Source organism: Triticum aestivum, chromosome 7A (assembly GCF_018294505.1).
Source record: "Triticum aestivum cultivar Chinese Spring chromosome 7A, IWGSC CS RefSeq v2.1, whole genome shotgun sequence".
NCBI classification, from domain to species: Eukaryota; Viridiplantae; Streptophyta; class Magnoliopsida; order Poales; family Poaceae; genus Triticum; species Triticum aestivum.
The window spans coordinates 654,083,636-654,106,316 of NC_057812.1; the positions used below are offsets into that span (position 1 = coordinate 654,083,636).

Here is a 22,681-nt window from a genome sequence, read left to right on the forward strand (position 1 = left end):
TTGTTGGGATAGTTTGAAGACTGTGTATATGTATTTGCTGATGCTTAGTTATTAAAAACTAAAAAGGCGAGCACAGAAGCAGTCCATGAGGAAATTTGTAATGATGGAATGAGGATCAGTTATAGTTTCATGTATTACTCGATGGTAGTATGATGATTAGTGCATATTTTGAAGGATTTGTCAAGTATAGACTGCTCTTGATTGGTGCATGTTTTTGATGATATGTGCACACATGTAATATTTTTGGTTGGTGCATATTTTTGCTGATTGTTGTTACTGCTTACTTGAATTATGTCAGCCTATCTCCAAGATATGGTATGGGCTTGTTGGGGTCAATGAAAATTTCCTGTGAGCTAGTAGTACACATTGCAACAAATTCCTCAATGTTGGATTTTCTGACATTATACTTCATAATCATGATTTTACTTGTTGGTATGGGTAGTAATGAGTAAATAAATAGCAAGTATACAAAAGGGTGACAATTGGTCAGCATACCTTGCTCGTTCTCATAGCCTTCACTATGCTGTCATCTTGCTTGAGGGATTCTATCATGTCCTTATTCTCACTGGAAATTGGAAAATTAACCTCCACAGCTACCTCTAAAAATGTTATGTACAGCAGCAAATGCATTATTTGTTTTGTTGGGACAATTTAAAGACTTTATATTTATTACCTGATGGTACCACACAACAGCCCATCAGGAAATTTGCAGTGATCAAAGGCAGATCAGTTATAGTTTCACGTATTGCTCGATGAGAGCAGTCAATCATGGTTCATTTTTACATGGCTACTAATTGGTTGGTTACCAAGTTTTCTTGTCCAGCTCACAAAATTGTAACCTTGAAATATCATAATTGGTTATGTCTGCCCAATGATTATGAGTCTAACCACTAGTCTTGACTAGTCGTGCGAATAGTTGTCGACTAGCTTTTTCGTGTAGATGTTTATACATGAACTACGTACTTAGCAAGAAGTATGCGAAAAGATTATTCACATTGTATATGGTGCTAACAAGTCATAATGGAAGACTGATTTCATATATCAATAACTAACATTTGTTCATTGCAATGCATGCAACAGGTTTGAATGGCAAGGGAAACCATCCTCATCAGCAGTGAAGAGAGTGATCACCGGACCACCTCAGATGATGCTTCAGATGGCACTTCACGTGGGAGTGACGGCTATAGCGGTGATGGCGACACCTCTAGCGACTATGACACTGATGATAGTTCTGATGGAGATGGAGATGTGGACCACGATCCTATCTTGGCACTACGGGGTAAAGTTCTATTTGGCTGGTCAGATATTAAATGAACCGTGAAATATCGAAAGTTGATGTTTGAGTGACACTTGATTACCACACATTACTCTGTTTGGGTTCTAAATGACCTTCCAAATCAACATTGACTGAACTAGAGCTTACATAGAGCAGTGTTTAGTTGTTAGTTTAAATAAATCAAATATTCAATTTGCCCATGTTTCTACGAGATATTGCTGGGTGGATGTGATTGGGTTATCTATGTCCTTCATTTCTTGATCATTGGAGTAGGCATTGATCATTAACCCAGTGCTGATGTTCTAGATCTTACATATGAAATTATTTACTACTCTGTCATCTTAATTTTTTTGATACAGGTCCGGGATACCATGTGAGAAAAGGAACTTTCGAGGATCGCATCTTCTACGGCAACCATGTATTGCTAAACGAGGATCGGTGGGACTATCTCAAATCCATAGTAAAGCAGTGCCAACCTCCCATACCATACTATGTCAGCACCGTCACTCGCTCGGCAGTCATCAGAGGGAAGAGCAAGATGGTAAACACTTGGACTTTTCTTTTTGCAAATCATACTTCACTAGTGAAAATGCCATCATGTAGAGACAGAGAGGAGGACGGGCGTGGTTGTGCAAATCATTCTTACTTTTTTTGTGCAAATTATACTTCATTTTTATGTAACATTATTTATTTCCCTGTGCAATCAGTGCTTCTCAAAGGAGTACAGTCAGGCCTACCTCAAAGATTATCTGTGAAAGCCCATGGTTGTGCATGTCACCAGCGAACATTTTGAAGGTAATAAAAAGGTCTTGTTCAAGATGGGCAAGAAGGATGGGCGAGCGATCATGACGAAGAACTGGAGAGAAGTCATTGAGGGCGCCAGAATGAAAGAAGATCAAATGGCTATCTTCTCGTTCATGGAAAGGAGTGGAGGTGGGCTTAGGGTGAACATGGTTATTGGCATGAGGATTCGTTGACCCGCCGCAGTAGTTTGGCGCTAGTTTTATAATCTGTATGTACTAGCCAGTAACTGCAAGTTGGTAGTATCAGCTTTAGGGTCCAGTAAGTGCAACTTAGTAGTAATTGGTACTTGGTAGTAACTGGTACTTCGGTGGTATAACTTTTGGGTCCGACTGGATATGAAGATCGTCCAGTAAGTGGAACTTGGCAGTAACTTGGTGGTAGTATGAACCCTATGTGGCGTAATGTACTTGCTATGCAAGTCTATACATATAACGCACCCTGGTACCCTCCTTGATATAATTACCTTTATGGACTGCAATTATATTTCCTTTTTTTTGCCAAAGTGATGCTAGTATTTTTAGAATCAAATCTAACCGGGTTTCAAATGGATTAGACACTACTTTCATTTTTGAACGAGGTTTGTGTGTTGGCTAGTACGAGTTCTTTTGAATATGTTGTTTTTAAAAATAGCATCCTGATTTCAAAATCAGCACACTAATTTCAAAATCAGCACACAGCTTTCAAAACAGCATATTTTAAAAAGCATGTATTTTTTGAAATCAGTTTAAAAACAGCGTTGTATTTTTAGAATGAGGATGTTATTTTGAAATCAGCATGCTATTTTCGAAATTAGCATGCTATTTTTTTTAAATCAGCATGCTATTTTTGAAATCAGCATGCTATTTTAAAAGTAGCATATTGAAAGCATTATATTTTTAAAATAAGCATGCTATTTTTTAAAAATATCATGCTGATTTCAAAAACAGCATGCTGATTTCAAAAACAGCATGCTATTTTAAAAGTAGCATATTTAAAAGAGCATTATATTTTTAAAAGTACCATGCTATTTTTGAAATTAGCATGCTATTTTTGAAATTAGCATGTTATTTTAAAAGTAGCATAATTTTAAAATCAGCATGCTATTTTTAAAATCAGCATGATATTTTTAAATCAGCATATTCATTATATTTTATTTTCAACTAAACATGTTTTTTTTCAAATGAGCATGCTATTTTTAAAATATCAGTATGCTTATTTTCTATTTGAAAATAAACGATTTTCAATGTTATTTGAAAACGAGGTTTCTATTAACATTCTATTTTCTTATATATATCAATTTTCGGTTTCTATTTTATATTTCAAGTATGAAATTTGACTACACTTTGAACAAATTTAAGCAATATATTATGTAAAAAATGAAAAAATATAGAAACCCAACTGCACTAAAAATGCATTGCTTCATCGATGTTGATAAATCATAACTAGCCTACCATGTCGATCCGTCCATAATAAAATGAGGGTGTACCAATCAAAAGAGGAATTCGGAAAAATAGTGGCAGTCCATCAAATAAGTCTAATACATGAGAAATAAGGTGGATCACCGCATGGAAAACTATCTACTTTAGTTTGTTCTCAATTTTTCAACCCCTGAGATCCTTTTGTTTTCTCTGCTTGACCCTGTGCATCTAAACATCCTGTCTCGACTTCACTTTAGCTTTCCTGCATGAAACAATGTTTGTTAATAGGATAGAAAAGAAGATTTGAGCATGTACAGTACACTATAACAGAAAAAACACTAACTTCACTGATTTTCTCTTCATAGCTACAGAAGCTAACTTGACAGCTCTTATTCGCTCAGCCCGTGGTACATTCCTATCAGGCCTTTTTTTCTTCATCACCCCTTTGGCCTGTTCTTTACCGCCCTTACTAGAGTCTTTCTTGAAAAAGTTAAGAAACGTCAACATACTACAAGCAAATACCCGACTTCTAGAGCGGACATGTAAGTACAGACACTAACTTCACTGGTTTTCCTCGCGCACCCTTGTCATCATTCTTTTTCGTCCTCCCAGCATTGACATTTGGAGCGCCCTTGCGTTTCCTGCAAAAAATGAAATAGATGAATCTGCAGCCAGCATTCGAAAACATGTTTAAGTACGCACAATTGTGCTAATGCCCACTTGTTTGGTTTTGCGTAATCCTCTTCTACAACCTCCAATGGTCTCTTTCTAGCCCTCCTCGGCCCACCATCTTCTGCATCTGAATCTTCCTCTTCTTCCTCATCTGAATCTCCCTCTTATTCTGCATCTGAATCTTCCTCTTCTTCTGTACCTGAATCTTCCTCTTATTCTGTACCTGAATCTTCCTCTTCTTCTTTATCTGCCTCTGTCTCTTCTTATGTATCTGCCTCTGTCTCTTCTTCTGTATCTGACTTTGTCTCTTCTTTTTGCTTCTTCCTCCTTGTGCTATTTGATTTCCCCGATTTTTTCCTGCGTAAATTGAAGAAAAACATGTGAACACTCTCCGGGAGAACATATTAACACTGTAAGCATGTATGGAAATGAACAATGAGATAAACATGTGCACTAACTTTGTTGCTTTTTTTTGAATCTTCCTCTTCTTCTATATCTGAATCTGTGTCTTCTTCTGTCTCTGAGTCTTTGTCTTTTCGCTTCTTCCTCCTTGTGACCTTTGATTTCCCCGATTTGTTCCTGAGTAAATTGAAGAAAAAGAGAGAACATATTAACATTGTAAGCATGTATGGAAATGAACAATGAGATAAACATGTGTACTAACTTCATTGCTTTTTTTCCCTCTCATCTGCTCACGCCTGGATTTAATCCTCTTGTTCGATTCTTCGGTAGTTTGTCTCCCTTTTGGAACTATTTTGATTGGATTTTCCACATCATCAGTGCAGCATTCGCGAGCAGCAGAGAAGTATGCCGGCAAAGGAACAAACGATTTATGGCCTTCATCCAAATCAGTTTTTTCTCCATCAACCAATATACTCCGGAGGAACTCCATCACCTGTTCTGACTGTGAATCGCTAGTTGCGACTGTGAATAAAGCGTCACTAGCCATGTTGCATAGTTGATGATACTTATTCATGTGATCAGACCATACATGAGTATTCGCAGTCCTCGAAGAAGGGAACGCTGGCTTGGCCTGCATTGTCCATCTTTTCTTGACAAAATTTTTTGGAAATGTGCGTACACCAAGATGATCCAGAACGCAGAATATATGTGCGCATGGGTAATCCTGACTTTCCAACTTTTTACATTTACAAGCTGCATCATCCAATCTTGCTCCTGTAAACAGGAAAGTCACGTGATATATAAAATCCACAGGCTTAGCATCCACGCCTTGTGCATCCAACTTTTTTGCCTTCAACTCCTCACTGTCCTTACCTTCCAAGTGATTGGGATCCTTAGCATCCAGGTTTTTGGCATGCAAGTCCACACCATCCTTGCCTTCCAAGTCATTGGGATCCTCAGCATCCAAGTTTTTTGCATGCAAGTCCTCAGCATCCTTACCTTCCAAGTCATTGGGATCCTCAGCATCCAAGTTTTTTGCATGCAAGTCCTCAGCATCCTTACCTTCCAGGTCATTGGGATCCTCAGCATCCAATTTTTTTGCATGCAAGCCTCAGCATCCTTACCTTCCAAGTCATTGGGATCCTTAGCATCCAATTTTTTTGCATGCAAGTCCTCAGCATACTTACCTTCCTTACCTTGCAATTCTCTAGCATCCCTGCCATATGGGACTTTATCATATGGGGCTTTGCACAAAACTCCAAACACGACCAAACCATCACATGCTACCCGCTCCGTGACCTGCCAATTTGTCCCTTCGACAATCTGACGCTTTACCTTTGGAAACATCATAGTTGTATAAATATAAGAGGCAGCAATCTCCATAGGGTGTGCATTCAGCTTAGTGAAGGGTATCGTATGTGTTGCTACTGCGTCTAATGCTGCTTCAGTCTTACGCATTATGGATACACAGTGCTCAACATGCTGCAACAAATCAACAAGCTGCATCTTCCTGTTCAGGTGCACATGAATCCTTGAGTTGAGAGACTCACTCCTCTGATTACTCATCATGCCTAGGAAATATCTACCCTTTGTGTACGCAGCAGCCCATTTGTGTCGCAGCTCGTACATCCTGTTAACCCATGACGACCTCTTGCCCGTTGGTTTTATTTTGAACCGAACCTTATAAGCCTCCCATCTTTTCTCAAACTCATCAACATCCCAACGACGGTAAATGAATTCCCTAAATTGCTCCAGCTTTTCCTTGTGGAGGTGCATCACCATATTATCCTTGATATGCCACATGCACAAACGATTATCTGTTCCGGTCCAGACAGTAGCTATTGCTTTAGCCATTGCACCGTCCCCATCGGTGATTGCTGAAATTGGTGCCGTCTGGGACATTGCCTCCAAAAATACATGAAGAAGCCACTGGTGTGATGCAACTGTCTCGTCTAACACTAGACCGACCCCAAACAAAACTGTGCTGCGGTGATGGTTCAGACCAACAAATGGAACAAACGGAAGCCTGTACTTGTTAGACCGATATGTACTGTCGAACACCACGACACCACCAAAGGCAACATAGTCGATGTGGGATTGTGAGTCAGCCCAGAATATGTTCCTCAAATGGCCTTCGCTGTCTTTTGTGTATTTGAAAAAGAATTCCGGGTCTGCTTTTTTCTGTGCAATCATATAGGTGAGCAAATATCTAGCGTCACTGCCTTCTATCTTGCGCTTCTTCTGGACTGAAACATGGTTGTATAGATCTCGATCTATAAATCCAAGCTTGTCGGGACCTCCGGCATTCTTCTCCATTACATTCATAATCTGATGTGTTCGAAGTCCACCGACAACATACTCGATGACATCGGCCTTTTGTGCGTTAGTCATTCTACGATGAGCCGACAAGTACGGAGTCAGGTCAGCAGGGACAAACAGATGGTTATGCTTGTCCACAAAATTCTTGACGAACCAGAGGCCACTGCTATCTTGTAGCTCAACCTGAAAAAGAGCGGGACACCCACACCGAGAAAGACCCCTCGGTGTTCTTTTTCTTTCAGTTCTGTTAAAGTGCTTAAGGGCCCGCCATCCTTGTTTGCAGCACTTGTATGTCCTTCTGTATGCATTTTGTTTCGGACCCGGACCCCTGTACTTCAGATCATCCTTTCTAACACCAAATCCTTTTTCTCGCATAGCCTACGTAGAACATGTAGGCTTCTTCCTCAGTCCTGAACGTCTTCTTCACAATCTCTAAGTATTCCATACACTCATTCAGGTCTGAACCAGGCATGCCTTTATTATCAATTCCTTTACCTTGTATGTGTACATCATCCATGTCTATGCCATCCTTGCCTGCATCCTCATTATCCTTATCATCCATGCACATACCATCCATTCCTTTGGGGTCCATGCCTTTGCCTTTGTTGCCTCTATGACCCATGTCCTTGTCGTCCTTGCCTGTATCACCCAAGTTTTTGCCATCGTTGCCTTTATCATCCATGTCGTTATGCTGCCAGCGGAAACAGATAGTCAATGTTACGGATGGATAGCATATGTTACCGAAATTATGCACTACTTTGCTTAAATAATTGATTTAATTTTTCATATCGGATTCATGTACCTAACTCAGTCCTTCAAAAGCTGTAAGTAAATATGCCCTGACTAAATTCAGAAATTTGTAATTGATTGTACTAGCTCTAACTGATGATCTCCTAACTAAATCCAAAGTCCACGAGTCCTTCAAATGCCTTGATAGATCCACCCTGATAGATCAATTATCTCCCAACTCCATTCAAAATTATATCCTAACTAAATCCAAATTATCTCGTAACAAAATCCAAAAGTATGTCCTAACTAAATCCAAATTATCTCCTAACTAAATCCAAAATAAGTCCAAACTCCATACAAAATAATTATCTCCTAACTAAATCCAAAATATCTCGAAACTCAATTCAAAAGTTGAATCCAAATCTGCTGACAACTTTCTCATGCCACATAATCCTAACTAAGTCCTTCAATATGTCGTAGCTACATCCGACTTACACTTCCTTTCAATCGTAATCTCATCACAACTTTCTGAAAAGATAAACCCTAATCCTCAGATGACATATCCTAAACCCTAACCAAATCCGACCGAAATCTCCTCACAACTTTCTGAAACGATAAACCCTAAACCTCACATGACATATCCTAAACCCGAATCAAATCCGACCCCTATTGGTTCTATATGCAGAAGGGACCAGAAAAGATTTGAGATGGCTACGAACTTACAGCGAAGATCCGGCGTGAAAAAGTTGACGCACGTCGATGAGGATGATGTGGCCTCTCGGGTCGGGGAAGGTGGCGTCCGCTCGGGGAAGGATCTGGCGCCGCGACCCGACTGGGGTGACTTACGATGGAGGGAGTGAGGGGGAGTAGGAGCGGGAGGGGTAGACACGGCGAGTGCGATCGGCGGCGATCGAGGGCGCCGGGGGCGATCGAGGGCGCCGGAGGTGATCGGCGGCGATCGAGGGCGCCCGAGGTTAGGGCTCGAGAGGAGGGGAGAGGACGAACCGCTCGAACCGAAATTCAAAAGAGTACGCACGATGATGGGACCTCTATAATGAAGTGCTTTATTAATGCAATTAATTTAATCGAAAAATTTAGGACGATAATACCCCTGGACCAAATTGGGCCGATTAAAGGTAAAAAAATTAGGTCGAAAATACCCTTGGGCTTAAAAAGGCCCAATTATAATGCACCGTAAAATCTCCCATAGAGATATCAAATGATTTAAAAAAACATATTTTGAAACATTACCAGAAGTTCTTTCCGTGAACTGAACATCATAATCTATTAAGTGGTTTGATCCAGAACAGTTTGTCGGTTGGTTTATTTAGTCATGATAACGTACTCCTTCACTGCATGATTTTCTCTTTTTCATACTCCTTTGATTTTAGTATTAGATACATCCGTATCTAGATAAATCGAAGACAAGAATTTTGGAACGGAGGGAGTACTTTCTATGGTTACATAGAAAATTATAACGGAGGGTAACAATTCATATATGTGTCCTGAACCATTACAGAGAAGAGTAAAAGCATGTACCGAAGATAATGAGAAGGGCTCGGTGATCTTATGACATATTCAGCCGTTTGTCGACCATCCACAGGTACAGTCAGAGCCTGGGTACATTACAAATCCCCTCTCTTGCCAGCTCTACTACACGGATGCGGGACACGCTCTGGCGCCCTGGACAGAGCAGCTGCTTGACTGCTTGACGAGCGGAGGTGGAGGAGTAGGGGATGAGCTGGGAGGTGTGCGCCTCGCCAACGCCGGCTGTTGCGGGCGCTGGTCTGCGCCACACCTTTAGCCATGTGGTTGAAGGAGAGAACAGCTCGAGGTGAAGAAGGAGGAGGCGTGCGCCTCGTTAACTATGGACACCGTGGCCGCCGCATACACCGTCGGTGACGCTATTGCCGGAGGTGGAGAAGGCGGAGGCTTGCGCCTCGCTAACTACGGTCGTGGACTAAGCCGGTCCGCGCCGCACCGTTGGCCGCTTGGGGGAGGGAGAGGCCGCGACCCTGCCAGAGGTGGAGACGAGGGGACGAGCGGGCAGGCTACGAACGGATTAGGGCAAAACGTTTTGGCTAGGTCGTTCATTTTTTCAGCTGGAAGAAAACAAAAAAGAAAAAGAAATTACTGAAATAACCCTTGCGAGAAAATCATAAACATAGCTGGGATTGCCCTTTGTACCCCTCAAACGGAGGCACTCCACCTGTTTCAGAGTTGGCACTCCATGGATTTGATTCTGGATCACCAGATCAGTTGGCACTCCATGGATCTGATTCTGGAGTACCAGATCGCACAGATCCTTGGATTAAGGAAAATGAACGGTGCTTATTCATTTCGGGTACAGTAAAAGACCTCTACTCGAGAAGTTAGATCTAGCATGTTGTTCGAGATTAGAGGGAAAAAAAATAAGGACTTCTATAAATAAGGACACATAAGAGGAGGCGCTCGATGCCCTTGTCCACGAGCGTGCACTAAATCTAGCCGGTCCCCTCAAGCCTAAGAGCATCTTCAGCCGCGCCCCCAACAAGCCTTTTCCAGGCGATTTTTCAACGCCGGCGTCCAAAAATCGGTCCAGTCGTGTCCCCAGGAGATCGTTTTTCGCCGGTTTGTGCCGAAACAAGCTTCGGTGGACTCAGACCGAACCCGGCGCGCTGGGGGCGCCCGGGGACGCCTCCCCTCGCGCCACGCGTACACACGGCGCGGGGCTATAAAACCAGCGCCTCCCCCTGGCCTTAGGCCACACCAGCCCACATCTGCCGCCGAGCACTGCCTCTCTCCCCGTGCGTAGCCGCCCGCCGACGTTTCCTCCCTTACCCTCTCTCCCCAATCCCATCCCGATTGCCGAGCGCTTCCCCGGCGACGCGGTGGCGGCCAACGGCTTAGGACGCCGCTCGCTCCACGAGGGGGAGGCATACCTCTTCTTCGAGGCGAACATCTCGGCGCCACCGGACATGCGCGCCGGGCCGACGGGGGTGGAGGCTCAGCAACGGGGGCGTTCCCATTCCCCCGAAGCCCGACGTCGATGCGCGCCCTGCCATCTTTGCCGCCGAGGTCGACCGCGTGCGGGCGTCCCTCACGGAGGAGCGGCGCGCCCTCCCCCAGTACGCCCCCGACAACCACGCGTCGTGGGCGGCGTACTTCCAGCGCCGGCAGATGCAACGGCTGGCGCCACCAACGGGGCGCCGGTGGTGGGGGCGTCAAGAACAGCGAGGGGCGCCGCGTATGGTGGGGCGCCCCCGACTGGGGCGCACAGTCGTGAAGATGGAGCCAGGGCTCGCTGGCGTCAAGGAGGAGCTCGACGACGCGGCGACCTTGAAGTGGGCGCGCGACGACTGGGCGCAGACGGAGCTGCAGCGCCAACGCCTCACCTACGAGCGGTTAGAAGCTCGGCGCCGTGGCCAAGACGAGGGAGGCGTCGTCGTCCTCGACGACAGCGACGACTACGTGCCGCCGCCACCGGTCCGCCAAGGCGACGCCGGGCAGGGGTCCAGCAGGGGCGTCCGCGTCAAGGAGGAGAAGGCCGTCGACGACGACGGCGAGGATGGCGGCGACGTCGACGACTTCGCCGCGCTCAGCGACTTCTTCACCCCTTAGTTGTAGTTGTAGCCTTTTTTCAATAACTTTGCTATGTAATGTTGAATATGTCGAATATATCCAGTTTGTCGAACTTTAGCCGAATACTTTGTCAAATTTATCGAACTTTGCCGAATACCCCCTTTTTAATAAAAAAACGGCGTCTGGGGGCAGCCCTGGAGCCGGCGGCTGGGAACCCGCTCGCCCCCATGCCGATTTTAGCACCGGCTCTCCCCCAGGTGGCGATTTTACGCGCCCCCTGGAGGCCAACGACTAGAGATGCTCTAAGGTTCTAGCTAGACTGCATTTTTGTAGAAATTAAGTGGTGACTTCAAGGTGAAGCACAACAGAATACATAATTCTTGTAGGCGCATTAGAAGATCAATAGACATAATTTATCAGGACAATCTATTAACATCATCGTCCCCTCTCTTATAGTTCATTTTCTTCTTTTTATTAAAGCTTCAGTCACGTCATTTTTCAAGAAAAGCTAATCCCATTCTCACGTACTTACTGAGGGCAAATTTTAATATGCTCCCTCTTACCCCCGCTTTCTACATGTGAGGTAAGAAGGTAAGAGTTAATCTGACCACTAATTAATGAGATCAATATGTGAAAAGAGGAGGTAAGAGGGAGCATGTTCATTCTCAAATTTTGGACCTCAATAGGTGATATAGTTTGGAAAATAACCTGATTCAGTGTCCAACATATTGATCGACAGATTCCAAAATAAAATACTGTGAAAGGGAGCAGCAATTCGGTGCCCAGGCTCCTCCGCACCCACGATGAAGAAAATATTCAAAACAAATACTAGAATTATTTTAAAATTCCAATTTTGTTGCACGGTAGATAATTTGGTGCGTAAGGTGCCCTCCAAATTTTAGATCATTTGGACATTTGAGTAGCTCTCGACAAATTTGGGGTCTGTAAAGAAGTTTATTGTTCATCTACTATTCTGACCCGATTTGTCTTTTTTGTTGAGAGCTACTCATATGTCCAAATGAGATGAACTTTGGAGCGCACATCATTCACCAAATTATCTACCATGCCAAAAAATGTTGAATTTTTTTGCATTTCATTTGTATTTTTTATGATTTTTTCTTGACCGGGTGCAGATGAGCCTAGGATCAGAAAATGGCATTCGACCATGAAATCGCATATGTGAAAACTTTGAATCACCTAGCCTGTCTTAAAATTTGTGGCAAGACAAATATTAATACTTAATTTTTTGAAAGAAAATAAAATTCTAAAATCCGTGAAATAGATAAAATTCATAATATGCAATAAAAAGATTATTTGAACATTGATTTGGTATTAATGGGTAATGTTAGTGTGTTTAAATTGTTTGGCTTGTCCTTTGATTAGTGGTACTGACAAGTAAGTTTGATATTTTTTTTTGCAAGGAAGTAAGGTTGGAATTGAAACTTCAAGCTCGTGAACTAAACGAGTAGCTCGTGACTGAACTTGAAATAATTACTGAATGGCTAGTGTTGAGTTTTAATTTGTGCTCATTAAAAGACCGAAGTTAACAACCACAGTCCTGAAAAATAGACCTAGCCCATTTGGCTCATCATGCAACAAAGGCATCAACCCAACAAGGCATTCTTGCTTGTTCACGCCTACCAGCTTCGTTTAGTGCATAAAGCATGCAATGTGGATCATGCGGGAGATGCTGTGCTAGAATATTTATTATTACAACTAGTTGAACAATGTGTGGTCCTCGGTCCGGGAAATTCAACGGAAGCAAATGTGATTGGTTCCTGGTATTTATGGTGGGAGAGAAGAAAGTTAGTGCATAATGAAAAGGTCCAAGAACCTAAGTTCGTAGCAATGTGAATTAGAGATTTTGGTTGCTAACTATACTATGGTGAGTGATGCAAAGGCAACGATCAAGCGACATGGCTGGGACAGATCAAGAAGCAACTATGTGAATATAAACGTGGATGGGGCTTTTGATCCAGACTTACTTAGGGGCTGGTATGGCCCTGTTATTAGAGACTCAAATGGTAGATTCGTCGCGACAGGAAATGAGGAAAATCGATTGGTGCGGAGATGCCTTATAGTTGATGCACTGGCCGTATGGTTTGGTCTCAATTTGGCTACTACAGTCGGGTCTAACTGCATAGAAGTGATAGAGGCAATGCAGAATGGAGGTCACTCATTCCTTCTATTGGCCGCAGTTTTCAATGATATATATCATCTTGCGTGTGATTTTTCACATATTTATCTTTGAGTATGCTCCAAGAGAGACTAATTGTGTTGCCCATCATTTAGCAAAATTAGTTAGAAGTAAGGTGTGTGCGGGGTGGATGGAAGATCCACCCGTAGATATTGTCGATACTCTTGTAAAAGATAATATGGTGATCATTTTATAATAAAGAGTAATTTGATGTAAAAAAAACTTCGTTTAGTGCCAAAAATCTTACAAGCCTCGCTCTTTAGCTCTCAAGGTTATGTCTACGCAGCACATCTCCACAGAAGCTAGCAGAGAATGCGGAGTACAAGATGCAACTTGAATAGTATGGGGGTGGAGGGACGTCCAATGCTTCTTGACGGTAGATGCAACTAAGTTTCATCCTTCTACGAGTCGGGGGAGCCAAGTCCTAAAAGAACACTTCTTTGGCGACGTTGACTGGCGGAAGCCACAACAGGCTCAAAGCTAAAAACGCGTTGTCACCAGACTGGTTCTTATTCTAGCATATGCGGTATTTTATGACTGCATATAAATCTAGAACACGACATGGACGTATTTGGTCGTGTCCTAGTTGCTTTCCTTTCGGCACGTGCGACGACTCGCTGCACACGTCCAACACAGTTTGTGCAGATATGATTTGTCCTGATGTCTCCCAGCCCAAACTAATAGACAAGCAGTAAAAGATAGCACTAATCTCCTCATCGTGTTTGTACATGCATCCAGATAGATTCAATGTGGAGCCACGAAAGTATTTGTTTAGAAGTTAGAACTACCATGCGGTTTGAGACTGGAGGAACGGCCGAGGATAATATCTTGTATAAATAAGAAGGGCAAGTATGATGATGCAGTATGGACGTACGAGCACCCACTAAATCTAGGGCACCACGAGTCTAGGGTTCTGGACCACACTTTTCTTTTTGAAATTAACTATTGAGTACAAGCAGGAATACATAAAGAATACCTCGGTCCTTGGTTTATTGCTTTCACCCCAGAGAACATAGTCATAGTCGTGTATTACTTCGGTCTTGTTTTATTGGTCCTCTTTGTAATTTGTGCTAAATTTTAACCAAAGATTTAACTGACAAAATATTAGCGCATGTCAACAAAAATTATATCGTTGGATACGTATTTGAACATAGTTTTCAATTATATAGTTTCTTGTGACATGCATGAACATTTTATTAGTTAAATTTATGATCAAAATTTGGCACAAAATATAACTGGGACCAATAAACCAGGACGGAGATAGTATAACCATCTTAGGTCAGACCTAAGCTTTCACCCCAGATCCCGAGAGAACATGATCATTGCCATGTATAACCATCTCAGGTCAGACCTAGGCTTTCACCCAAAAGCTCGAGACCGGGTGCTTAGAAGCACCACCATCAAAGTCACTTAGGTGTTTACGCCATCACTTTTGCACGATCCCGGCAGCTAAATGCGATGCGACCACCTCCGCTGCACAATCATCCCTTTGCGTCAAGTCCTGATCCATAATTTGCATCTCACCGCCACAGTCAACCACTGAATCTTCAAAGATGAACACTCCTAATGTTTTTGCAGTGACCACCACCATCGTGAATCTATAGGAGTTTGTTGCAGCACAATCAGCAGTCACCTCAGCCCGCCAACCGGATTTAGATCACCACCAAGCCATAGACCATATAGTCGCCGACTGGGCTGAGAACCTGCCAGATGTAGCTATCGGAGCCTGTTGAGAACCTACCAGATGTAACCTAGCGGAAGTACGTCGCGCGTAGGCGCAGTACCACACCAAGGCTAGCCGCAGCCGCTCGACACACACAAAGAAAAGCCCCCCCCTCTCCCGCCGCCTTCCTTGGACTGGCCCGAGCTTCGAAGGGGGGCACCAGGCAGTGGCGGGATGAGGAATATTAAGAAGGGGGACTCTACGATGGCTAGGGTTTCTCCTCCTGAGCAGCCAAGAAGGCGACGCGGGGGCCAGCCAGGATAAGATTGCAATGTGTGCCTAGTACAGTGTGTACCTTAAAAACTGCCCATCTTGCAAGGCACTTTTTATTAGAAACATCTTGCAAGGCACTTAAGCACCGGTTGTTGTTTAGATTGCAGTAATGGAAAACATTACTTAAGTGGAGAATAAAGGGTAGCAGCTGCATTTTTTTTGTAAACTCATTAACATTTCTTATTGTGAACTTCTTTAATTACACTTTTAAAAAATGTGACCATAATTGTGCAATGATTTTTAATCACAGTTTTGATCAATTTCAAACAATTTTAATCACGGTTCGAAGCTTGTCATGTCCTGTAGATTTGGGGTTGCCAGGAGTGGCAGAGCTTCGGTTTTTTATTTTTTGTGATGCCCGTCCCAAGTCCCAACGCCCTTTGTTCAAAGCAGTCGGTGGCCAAATCCTCCTTGAAACCGTTGACATGGAAATGGAACAATTGCACATGGCTACAAAAAAATACGAAACCATCTTCGGACGTCTGTCCGGCTAGCCTGACGTCATCACTGTTATCACGAGCAGGCTCGAGGATCTTTATCAGAATGGAATAGTACCACTTGCAACGAGACTTGGAGACGGTCAACACCGAGATTGATGGTACAGCAACGTAGGGAATCGACGTTAAAGATACTCTCTCCCCCTTGCATCCAACTGATCTTGTCTCTAGCTAGTCTCGTTCTTCCATCCCACCGCTGTTACATACCACTGCCAGTTGACCCGCACAGCACTCGCCATGGCCCTGAACCGCGTCACCATGGCCGCCCGTTCTGCCGTACCGGTCATGTAGGCGCACAATTTCATGCATTTGTTCTCGATTGACTCTCTCGGCCTCCTAATGAATTCAGCATTCGCAGCTCCGCCGGAGAAGATCACCCCGCTGACCTGACCTCCGCCTCCTCCGAGCCCCCTCCCCTCTTTGACGGCACTAGCGGGAGTATTGTTTTTTCAGTTTAGAATGGTACCCTGATAAATTTTGAAGAATCTTCTTCCTTGGCATACGATTCCTGTCCAGGGCTTGCAGGACACGATCAAAATAGTCGCCCTAGATCTCGCAGACAGGCCAGCCTGGTATAAGGACAAAGTCTACACAGAGAACAAGGTAGTACTATGATTCTCTCAGATTTGCACTCTAATAATTTCTCTTCATGCCCACATCTCTGTATATATGTTGGACATACAGGTGCCTGCCCTGGAGCACAACAAGCAGGTGATAGGGGAGAGCTTGGATCTGCTCAAATACATCGACAACAATTTCGATGGCCCAGCATTGCTCCCTCATGTAAGAGACAAACACCCACGTTCAATCCCCGTATGGTTTTAGTGGAACTGAAGTTTGTGTTCGTGATATGGTAAACAACCAGGATTCTGCGAAGAAACAATTTGCCGAGGAACTGCTTGCGTACAGCGACAGTTTCAACGCCAGCGCCTTCTTCTCATGCCTACGCTCCAAGGGAGATGTGACAGACGAAGCTGGTAAACAAATAGAACAGAACAGTGCTACTTACAACATGTTTGTTTGTTTTAGAAGTTCTACGTTTAAAGGCTGCATGCAGTCTGTGCTCACATTGCACCTTCTTTCATTAGTTACTGCTGTTGATAAAATAGAGGCTGCCCTGGGAAAGTTCAGCGATGGCCCTTTCTTCCTTGGCCAGTTCAGCTTGGTATGTGTATGTCACTCCATCAGGGGTTCCCTTTCCTCTGTTCATGGCCAAAGTTCAGAAAATATTTCAGAAGAATAATGTTTTTTGAAATACATGGTTTTGTTGTGATATATATTCTTTGTAGGTCGACATTGCATATGTGCCATTCATCGAAAGGCTTCAGATATCCTATTCTGGCATCAAGAACTACGATATCGTTGGGGGCAGACCCAACCTTGGCAGTTTCATCGAGGTATATTCTGGATAATGCTAGATGAGTTATAATTTACTTCATATATCCTACTCTGCGGTGTTATCAGTGGGTTAGCTAGTTATATGCCAATGTTGAATGTTGCAGGAAGCCAACAAGAGATCAACGCGTATACACAAACCAAACTGCACACACAAGTTTCGCTTCATATAATCAAAGAGAAGTTTGGAGTACGTTATCTTGCAATTTTTTAGCGTTGGATCATGCCATCTTCCAACCTCAACCACACATACACTTCGACTTTGACTTTTAGATTCCTTAATGATTGTGGTGGCCAAGGAACAACGACCAGGAAACAGCTTCAGAATTTTATATAGCAGATGAATACACAGGAGTGTTTTCGCCTGTTGAATGTTGTGCCATGCTGTTAGAGAACAAATATATAAACACGATCGTACCGTAATCTTTCCTTGCCAGGTGTGCTTGTCATATCTGTCCATATCTGAAATTGCATATCACCAGTAGATCGTAATGGCGGTATTGTGTAAGCCCTATTGTTTGTCCATTGAGCTATAAAACCTGGAGCCTTGTGGTGTACAATCATAAGTTGTTTCCCCCGAAATTCTCTCTCCTACCAATATCTTTTTCATGGTATCAGATTGGATCTCATTCCTATAGAGCTTCCTCCGCTTCCTCTCTCGGCAGACACATTAGAAATTCTCACATGAAGAGGACCCTGTCTTGGTTAGTGGTCCACAACATAGATCTTCATTGGTATACCTGGACATATCACTTCCAGTAGCAAATCATAGTTGGAACAACGAAGACAAGTTTAGTTTGGAAGTGTAATATTATCGAAAAGAGTGGTACATTTTTTTGAAAAGAAGGACGTATCCCTGGCCTCTGCATCTGGGCGATGCATGTAGCCATTTTATTAATTATTCACAAAGTCCTGTAAGCCTGAAGCAATCATCTTGGCAACACCTGTCGCTACTCCTATCCCCGTGATGAAGGAGTGTCGAATGTCCGAGGCTAATACCAAACAGACATCGCACCAACACCTAATATCTAATGTTGGATGCCCGTCCAAGCCTACCTGGACTGGGTTACACAACGGTCCGGCGCACTTTCAGTGGGCAGCACATGCGCATGCTGCAAAGGTCGTCACCTCCTTCATCCATCGATCCATCCTCAGATCAGATACTGACGCATCGACCTTGCCAAGACTCTCTCCCATCGACACCACCACGACACCAAACAGCGTTGTCCTCCTGCACGAGTCCATCGCCACCCATGGGATGCCAAGTCTCCATTGCAACAAGCCGCCGAGATCTGCCGCCATCGATGTGTAGGATGAAGTACCGCTCCACCACCTACCAACACCCAACCACCAATCTATCCACATATCCGTCCAGCCGATGAATGCCTCCAAATATGATGCCCCCACGCGGGTGACGACAAAAACTTCACCATCATCCGATCCAGGAGGCCCCTCAACGCCTCCAACGAAGGCTACGACGCCCACGGGTGCCGCCGTTAGTGGTAGCCTCCTCTAGATCTGAGGTTTCCCCCAGAAACAATGGAGCGAGGGATGCCCCCACCATCGCCTCCAACAAGGAAAACGACACCCATGGGCGCCACCGACGATGCTGGCATCGTCACCCTCTTCAGCAGCTAGTCCACCCTCTTCTCCTCCACTTGATCCATCATTGGGAAGCCACCGCGAGGCAACACCCACCGACCAGATCCCTTTGGACCGACGATGAAGACAACCAAATGTAGAGTAGGCCAAATCACTGCGTGACCGGCACCATGGCCACACACACGTCGCCCCGAGGCGCCCGCTCAAGATCCACCGTCACAACCATGCCTCCAAGCCACGATAGAGGGACACCCCGCCGCTGCCATCAACCCCACGCACAGGCTATGCCCAGCCGAGATACGTCGGCGGGAGGGGAGGCGGAGAGGAGGGGGTAGGAGGCAGAGGGGAGGGGTGGCGGACGGTTGGGGAGGCAGACAGGAGGGGACCGGGAGGTGAGGCGGAGTGTGATACATAAGCAATTACCATAGAGAAGGAAACATTTGACCATCTAAAACTGTAATCAAATAGATCATCGGAACCTATGTAAACATATCACAAATGGTAGATCTTCATATAATTTGGAGAAAAGTATATTTTTCATCCCTTAATTCTTGACAAAGTCTAGATTTAGTCCCTCGACTATAAAACCAGACAACCTGCACCTTCAACTCTAAAAACCGGACAAGCTAAGTCCCTCTCATGATTGCAAGTGGTTTCACGATGACGAGGCATGGTTTTGACCGGGTCGGCATCCACGTGGCAATCCAATGGCATCTCGCTGGCGCGGGAGCTCATGCCGGTGGCCGACGACGCCCTCAAGACCACCTGCGCATCCGATGGCATCCACTCGCCCACTCCCGGCGCTCCTTCCGTGAGCTATCGCGCTCGCCCCAGCTGACAGACATGGCCGAGAGGATTGCGGTGCCACCGTGGCTAGCTCAGTGGCAGAGACGACAAAGCTCGAGGGTGGCACGGTAGCCGACATGACGGCGTCCTCCGAGTTTGGCAAGCTGTTCGGGAGCATGCCATCAGGCGCTGCTCCGCGCCCATCTCTGCGTTGGGAACCCAGCCTCCAAGCTCGTCATGCCCAACCGTCCTCGGCCCTACTGGCCGTGCCGATGCGTGTACATGCTTGATGGCCGGGTTATCCAGATGGGTGATGGCCGGAAGAGTACCATGGCCCACGCGACTGGCATACACAACACATGTTACGATACTTAACGTGAGTGTTGCGTGTTCTTTTCTTCGTTCTTTGTACCTAAAAGCCTGGCCTCGTGTCACTTTGGACCGGTCAAAACCACGGCGAGTCAGCCTAGATATTGCTTGAGGGACAAAAGTAGTGTCGTTTCAAGAGTTGGGATACCGCTCCTGGGACAAAATTAGTCTCGTTCAAGAGTTGGGATACCGCTCAAGGGACAAAAACAGTCTGGTTTTAAGTGTTGGCGTGTAAGTTATTCGGTTTCGTAGTTACGGGACCAAATCGAGACTTCCAAGACTTGAGGGATGAAAAGTATACTTTTCTCTATAATTTATTAAGTTGTCTTTCCACTCAAAAGAAGTATATGTAAGAGAATTACCATGTGGTTAGACATTAGAGGGAGGGAAACGAAGGATGACTTGTATTAATAAGATAAGAAGGGAAAGAAGATGTTAGGCAAATATAGATGGATAGTTAGTTCATACTTAAAGAATAAGACCCTAAGGCAAGTAAAAATTGATGTGGTTGCCGAGATAGATAAGTAATGTTTACTTGGCAATACTAGGGCTTGGCCTTAGCCGTAGGGACAAATCAAAGTACAAAATTGAATCGTCTACGACGATGCCTCCATCCCATGAATAGTTTGAGAGCAGGAGGATGAAACACCTACTCCTCCCCTCCGCTCCCACGTCACCCCGCATGCGACCGAGAGGGAATCCTAGCCTTTGTTGGTTGGGTCCCCCTCGTTCTCCTCCTTTCGCTAGCCATCGCAGGAGGGCACAGGCAGGCGAAACTTGGTTGGCGCTGCAGTACGCAACGACGGCATGACTTGCGGCATTCGGGGCTGCACACTTGAGCGCTGGATGCGGTGGCGGTTCGGTCGGATAGCCATGCGAGCAGTCCGGACTGGGGGAGGGGGGGAGAGGGCCTCTGCCATGGCCGTCTTGGTTGGTGGAGGTGGCACCTAAGTGGTGGTGTTGTGACCCTCTCTCTCCACTACTCATGGGTGCCTAGTGCGGTGACTAGTGGCGAGCTTGTGGTCAGCCGGTGGTGGCAGGGGTGCTCCAGGGAAGGGGGAAAGGGGCCTCCCGACCCTGCTGTCAGGTGTCATGGTGGACTTATTACTTGGTGTGCGTCTTGGTTGGCAGCCTCCGACGGTCGTTCCCTGCCGAGGTCTAGCTGGCTCAACCCTGCATCAAGGGGCTTATTTTGGGGTGGAAGGAGAGGCCTTCTACCCGTTTTTACTCGGTTGTGTCTAAGAACTGCGGCGACCGTTTTGGGTGGTCTTGGTTGCCGGGGTGACGTCCTCGGTGGTGGGAGCAACAATGCTCGTGGGCGGAGCTCACAGATCGGGTGATTGGTGCTTGGTGGTGGGTACGACAGATCGACCCGCGGCCAAACAAAATAGGTTAGCTAAGTTTCCTCACTCCCTACAACTAGGAAGACATGTTTGGTTGGTGCAATCACATGACCCCTTTGGTATTCCTGTCCACCTGGAGTTTGATTAGTAAATCTTGGTGATACCAAAAAAACTGCCTCGATCGGGCAGGAAAGTATAGACCCTACGAGGATCGATTGCACGTTGCAGAACAAGATCGAACTTCTCACACCCTCCTCGATGATGGCAGGAGACGCCGCATCCGAGATCAAGCTGGAGCAGGTCATGGCCGCCATCGGAGATCGCACCCAGAAGATGGACATTCTAGCCAGTAGCCACGCAGTTTGTCGCTGGGCCACACCCTATTCCCGAGCAGCACTTGACGTGCGTGCCTGCGCAACCTCCAGGCTGCGATCTCCGCCGAGATCGACGACCTCACTGTCATCCTCCACGGCGTCTGCTGAGGAGACCTCGCGTTCATAGAGCAGATCCCGCCGGCCCGGTTGGATAAGCTCCTCGGCACCAGGAAGGATCGAGTCGCCAGGCTCGGCGGCGTCCCGCTCGAAAGAAGGCTGGACATGGAAGCGTGGGCGCTCGCGTTCTCTCTCATGTTGAGGAAGCCTACGCCCGCCTTCTCTGCCAGCGTTGTCACAGCGGCTCCGACGCTTCGCCGTCTGCCAGCGGTCAAGCGGTGGCGGCTGCCTCCGAGGACTTGGCGAGGTTACAAATCTGACGACCCAATGAGTTTCCCCAAGAGCAATGGACGGCTAGGATTCAGTCTTATCTTGCCCCTTCCAAGGGTTACACACCTATGCTCTAACCTTAGACGCTGTAATTTACTCTTAGTTTGTGTTGCCTTCGTTGCTCTACTACAAATAAAAGGGTAATTAATGCCAAAATATAATCTTTGCATGAGAAAAATCTTTTCTTTGACAATCAGGAGCTTTATTATTTAAGAGGTAGAATTACTATAATCATGTAAACATATGGGTTAAAAACATATAGAAATATAATTCATCCAGAGGCAGCGCCTTCTATGATCACTAGCTTTGCTTGCAAAGATGCACCAGTTGATTGGCCTCCCGCTTCCTATGTTAACAATTAAAAAGTAATTTTTTTTCAAGAATGACCGGGGGAGGGGGAGCAAGTTCCCCCGACCGCTTGCTGATTCAACCGAGAGACACATAGCGGGTAGGAGAGGTGTTCGACAATGAGAAGTTTGTGTCCCAGGAAGACACAATGCCATCCAACGAATCAGAAGCATTAATATGCGAGAAGGAAGGGGAAATATTTAGTTTGCACGATACAATAGTAGTAC

General features: G+C 45.3%; 1 protein-coding gene across 1 annotated transcript; it reads left to right on the top strand.

The window, feature by feature from the left end:
• Positions 1-10,866: 10,866 nt before the first annotated feature.
• LOC123153654 (protein IN2-1 homolog B-like) lies at positions 10,867-17,262 on the top strand. The gene is made up of 6 exons (XM_044572672.1): positions 10,867-10,982; positions 16,200-16,293; positions 16,367-16,453; positions 16,535-16,633; positions 16,716-17,015; positions 17,140-17,262. The coding sequence occupies exons 1-6, from the start codon at positions 10,867-10,869 to the stop codon at positions 17,260-17,262; spliced, it is 819 nt and encodes a 272-aa protein (XP_044428607.1).
• The last annotated feature ends 5,419 nt before the right edge of the window (positions 17,263-22,681 follow it).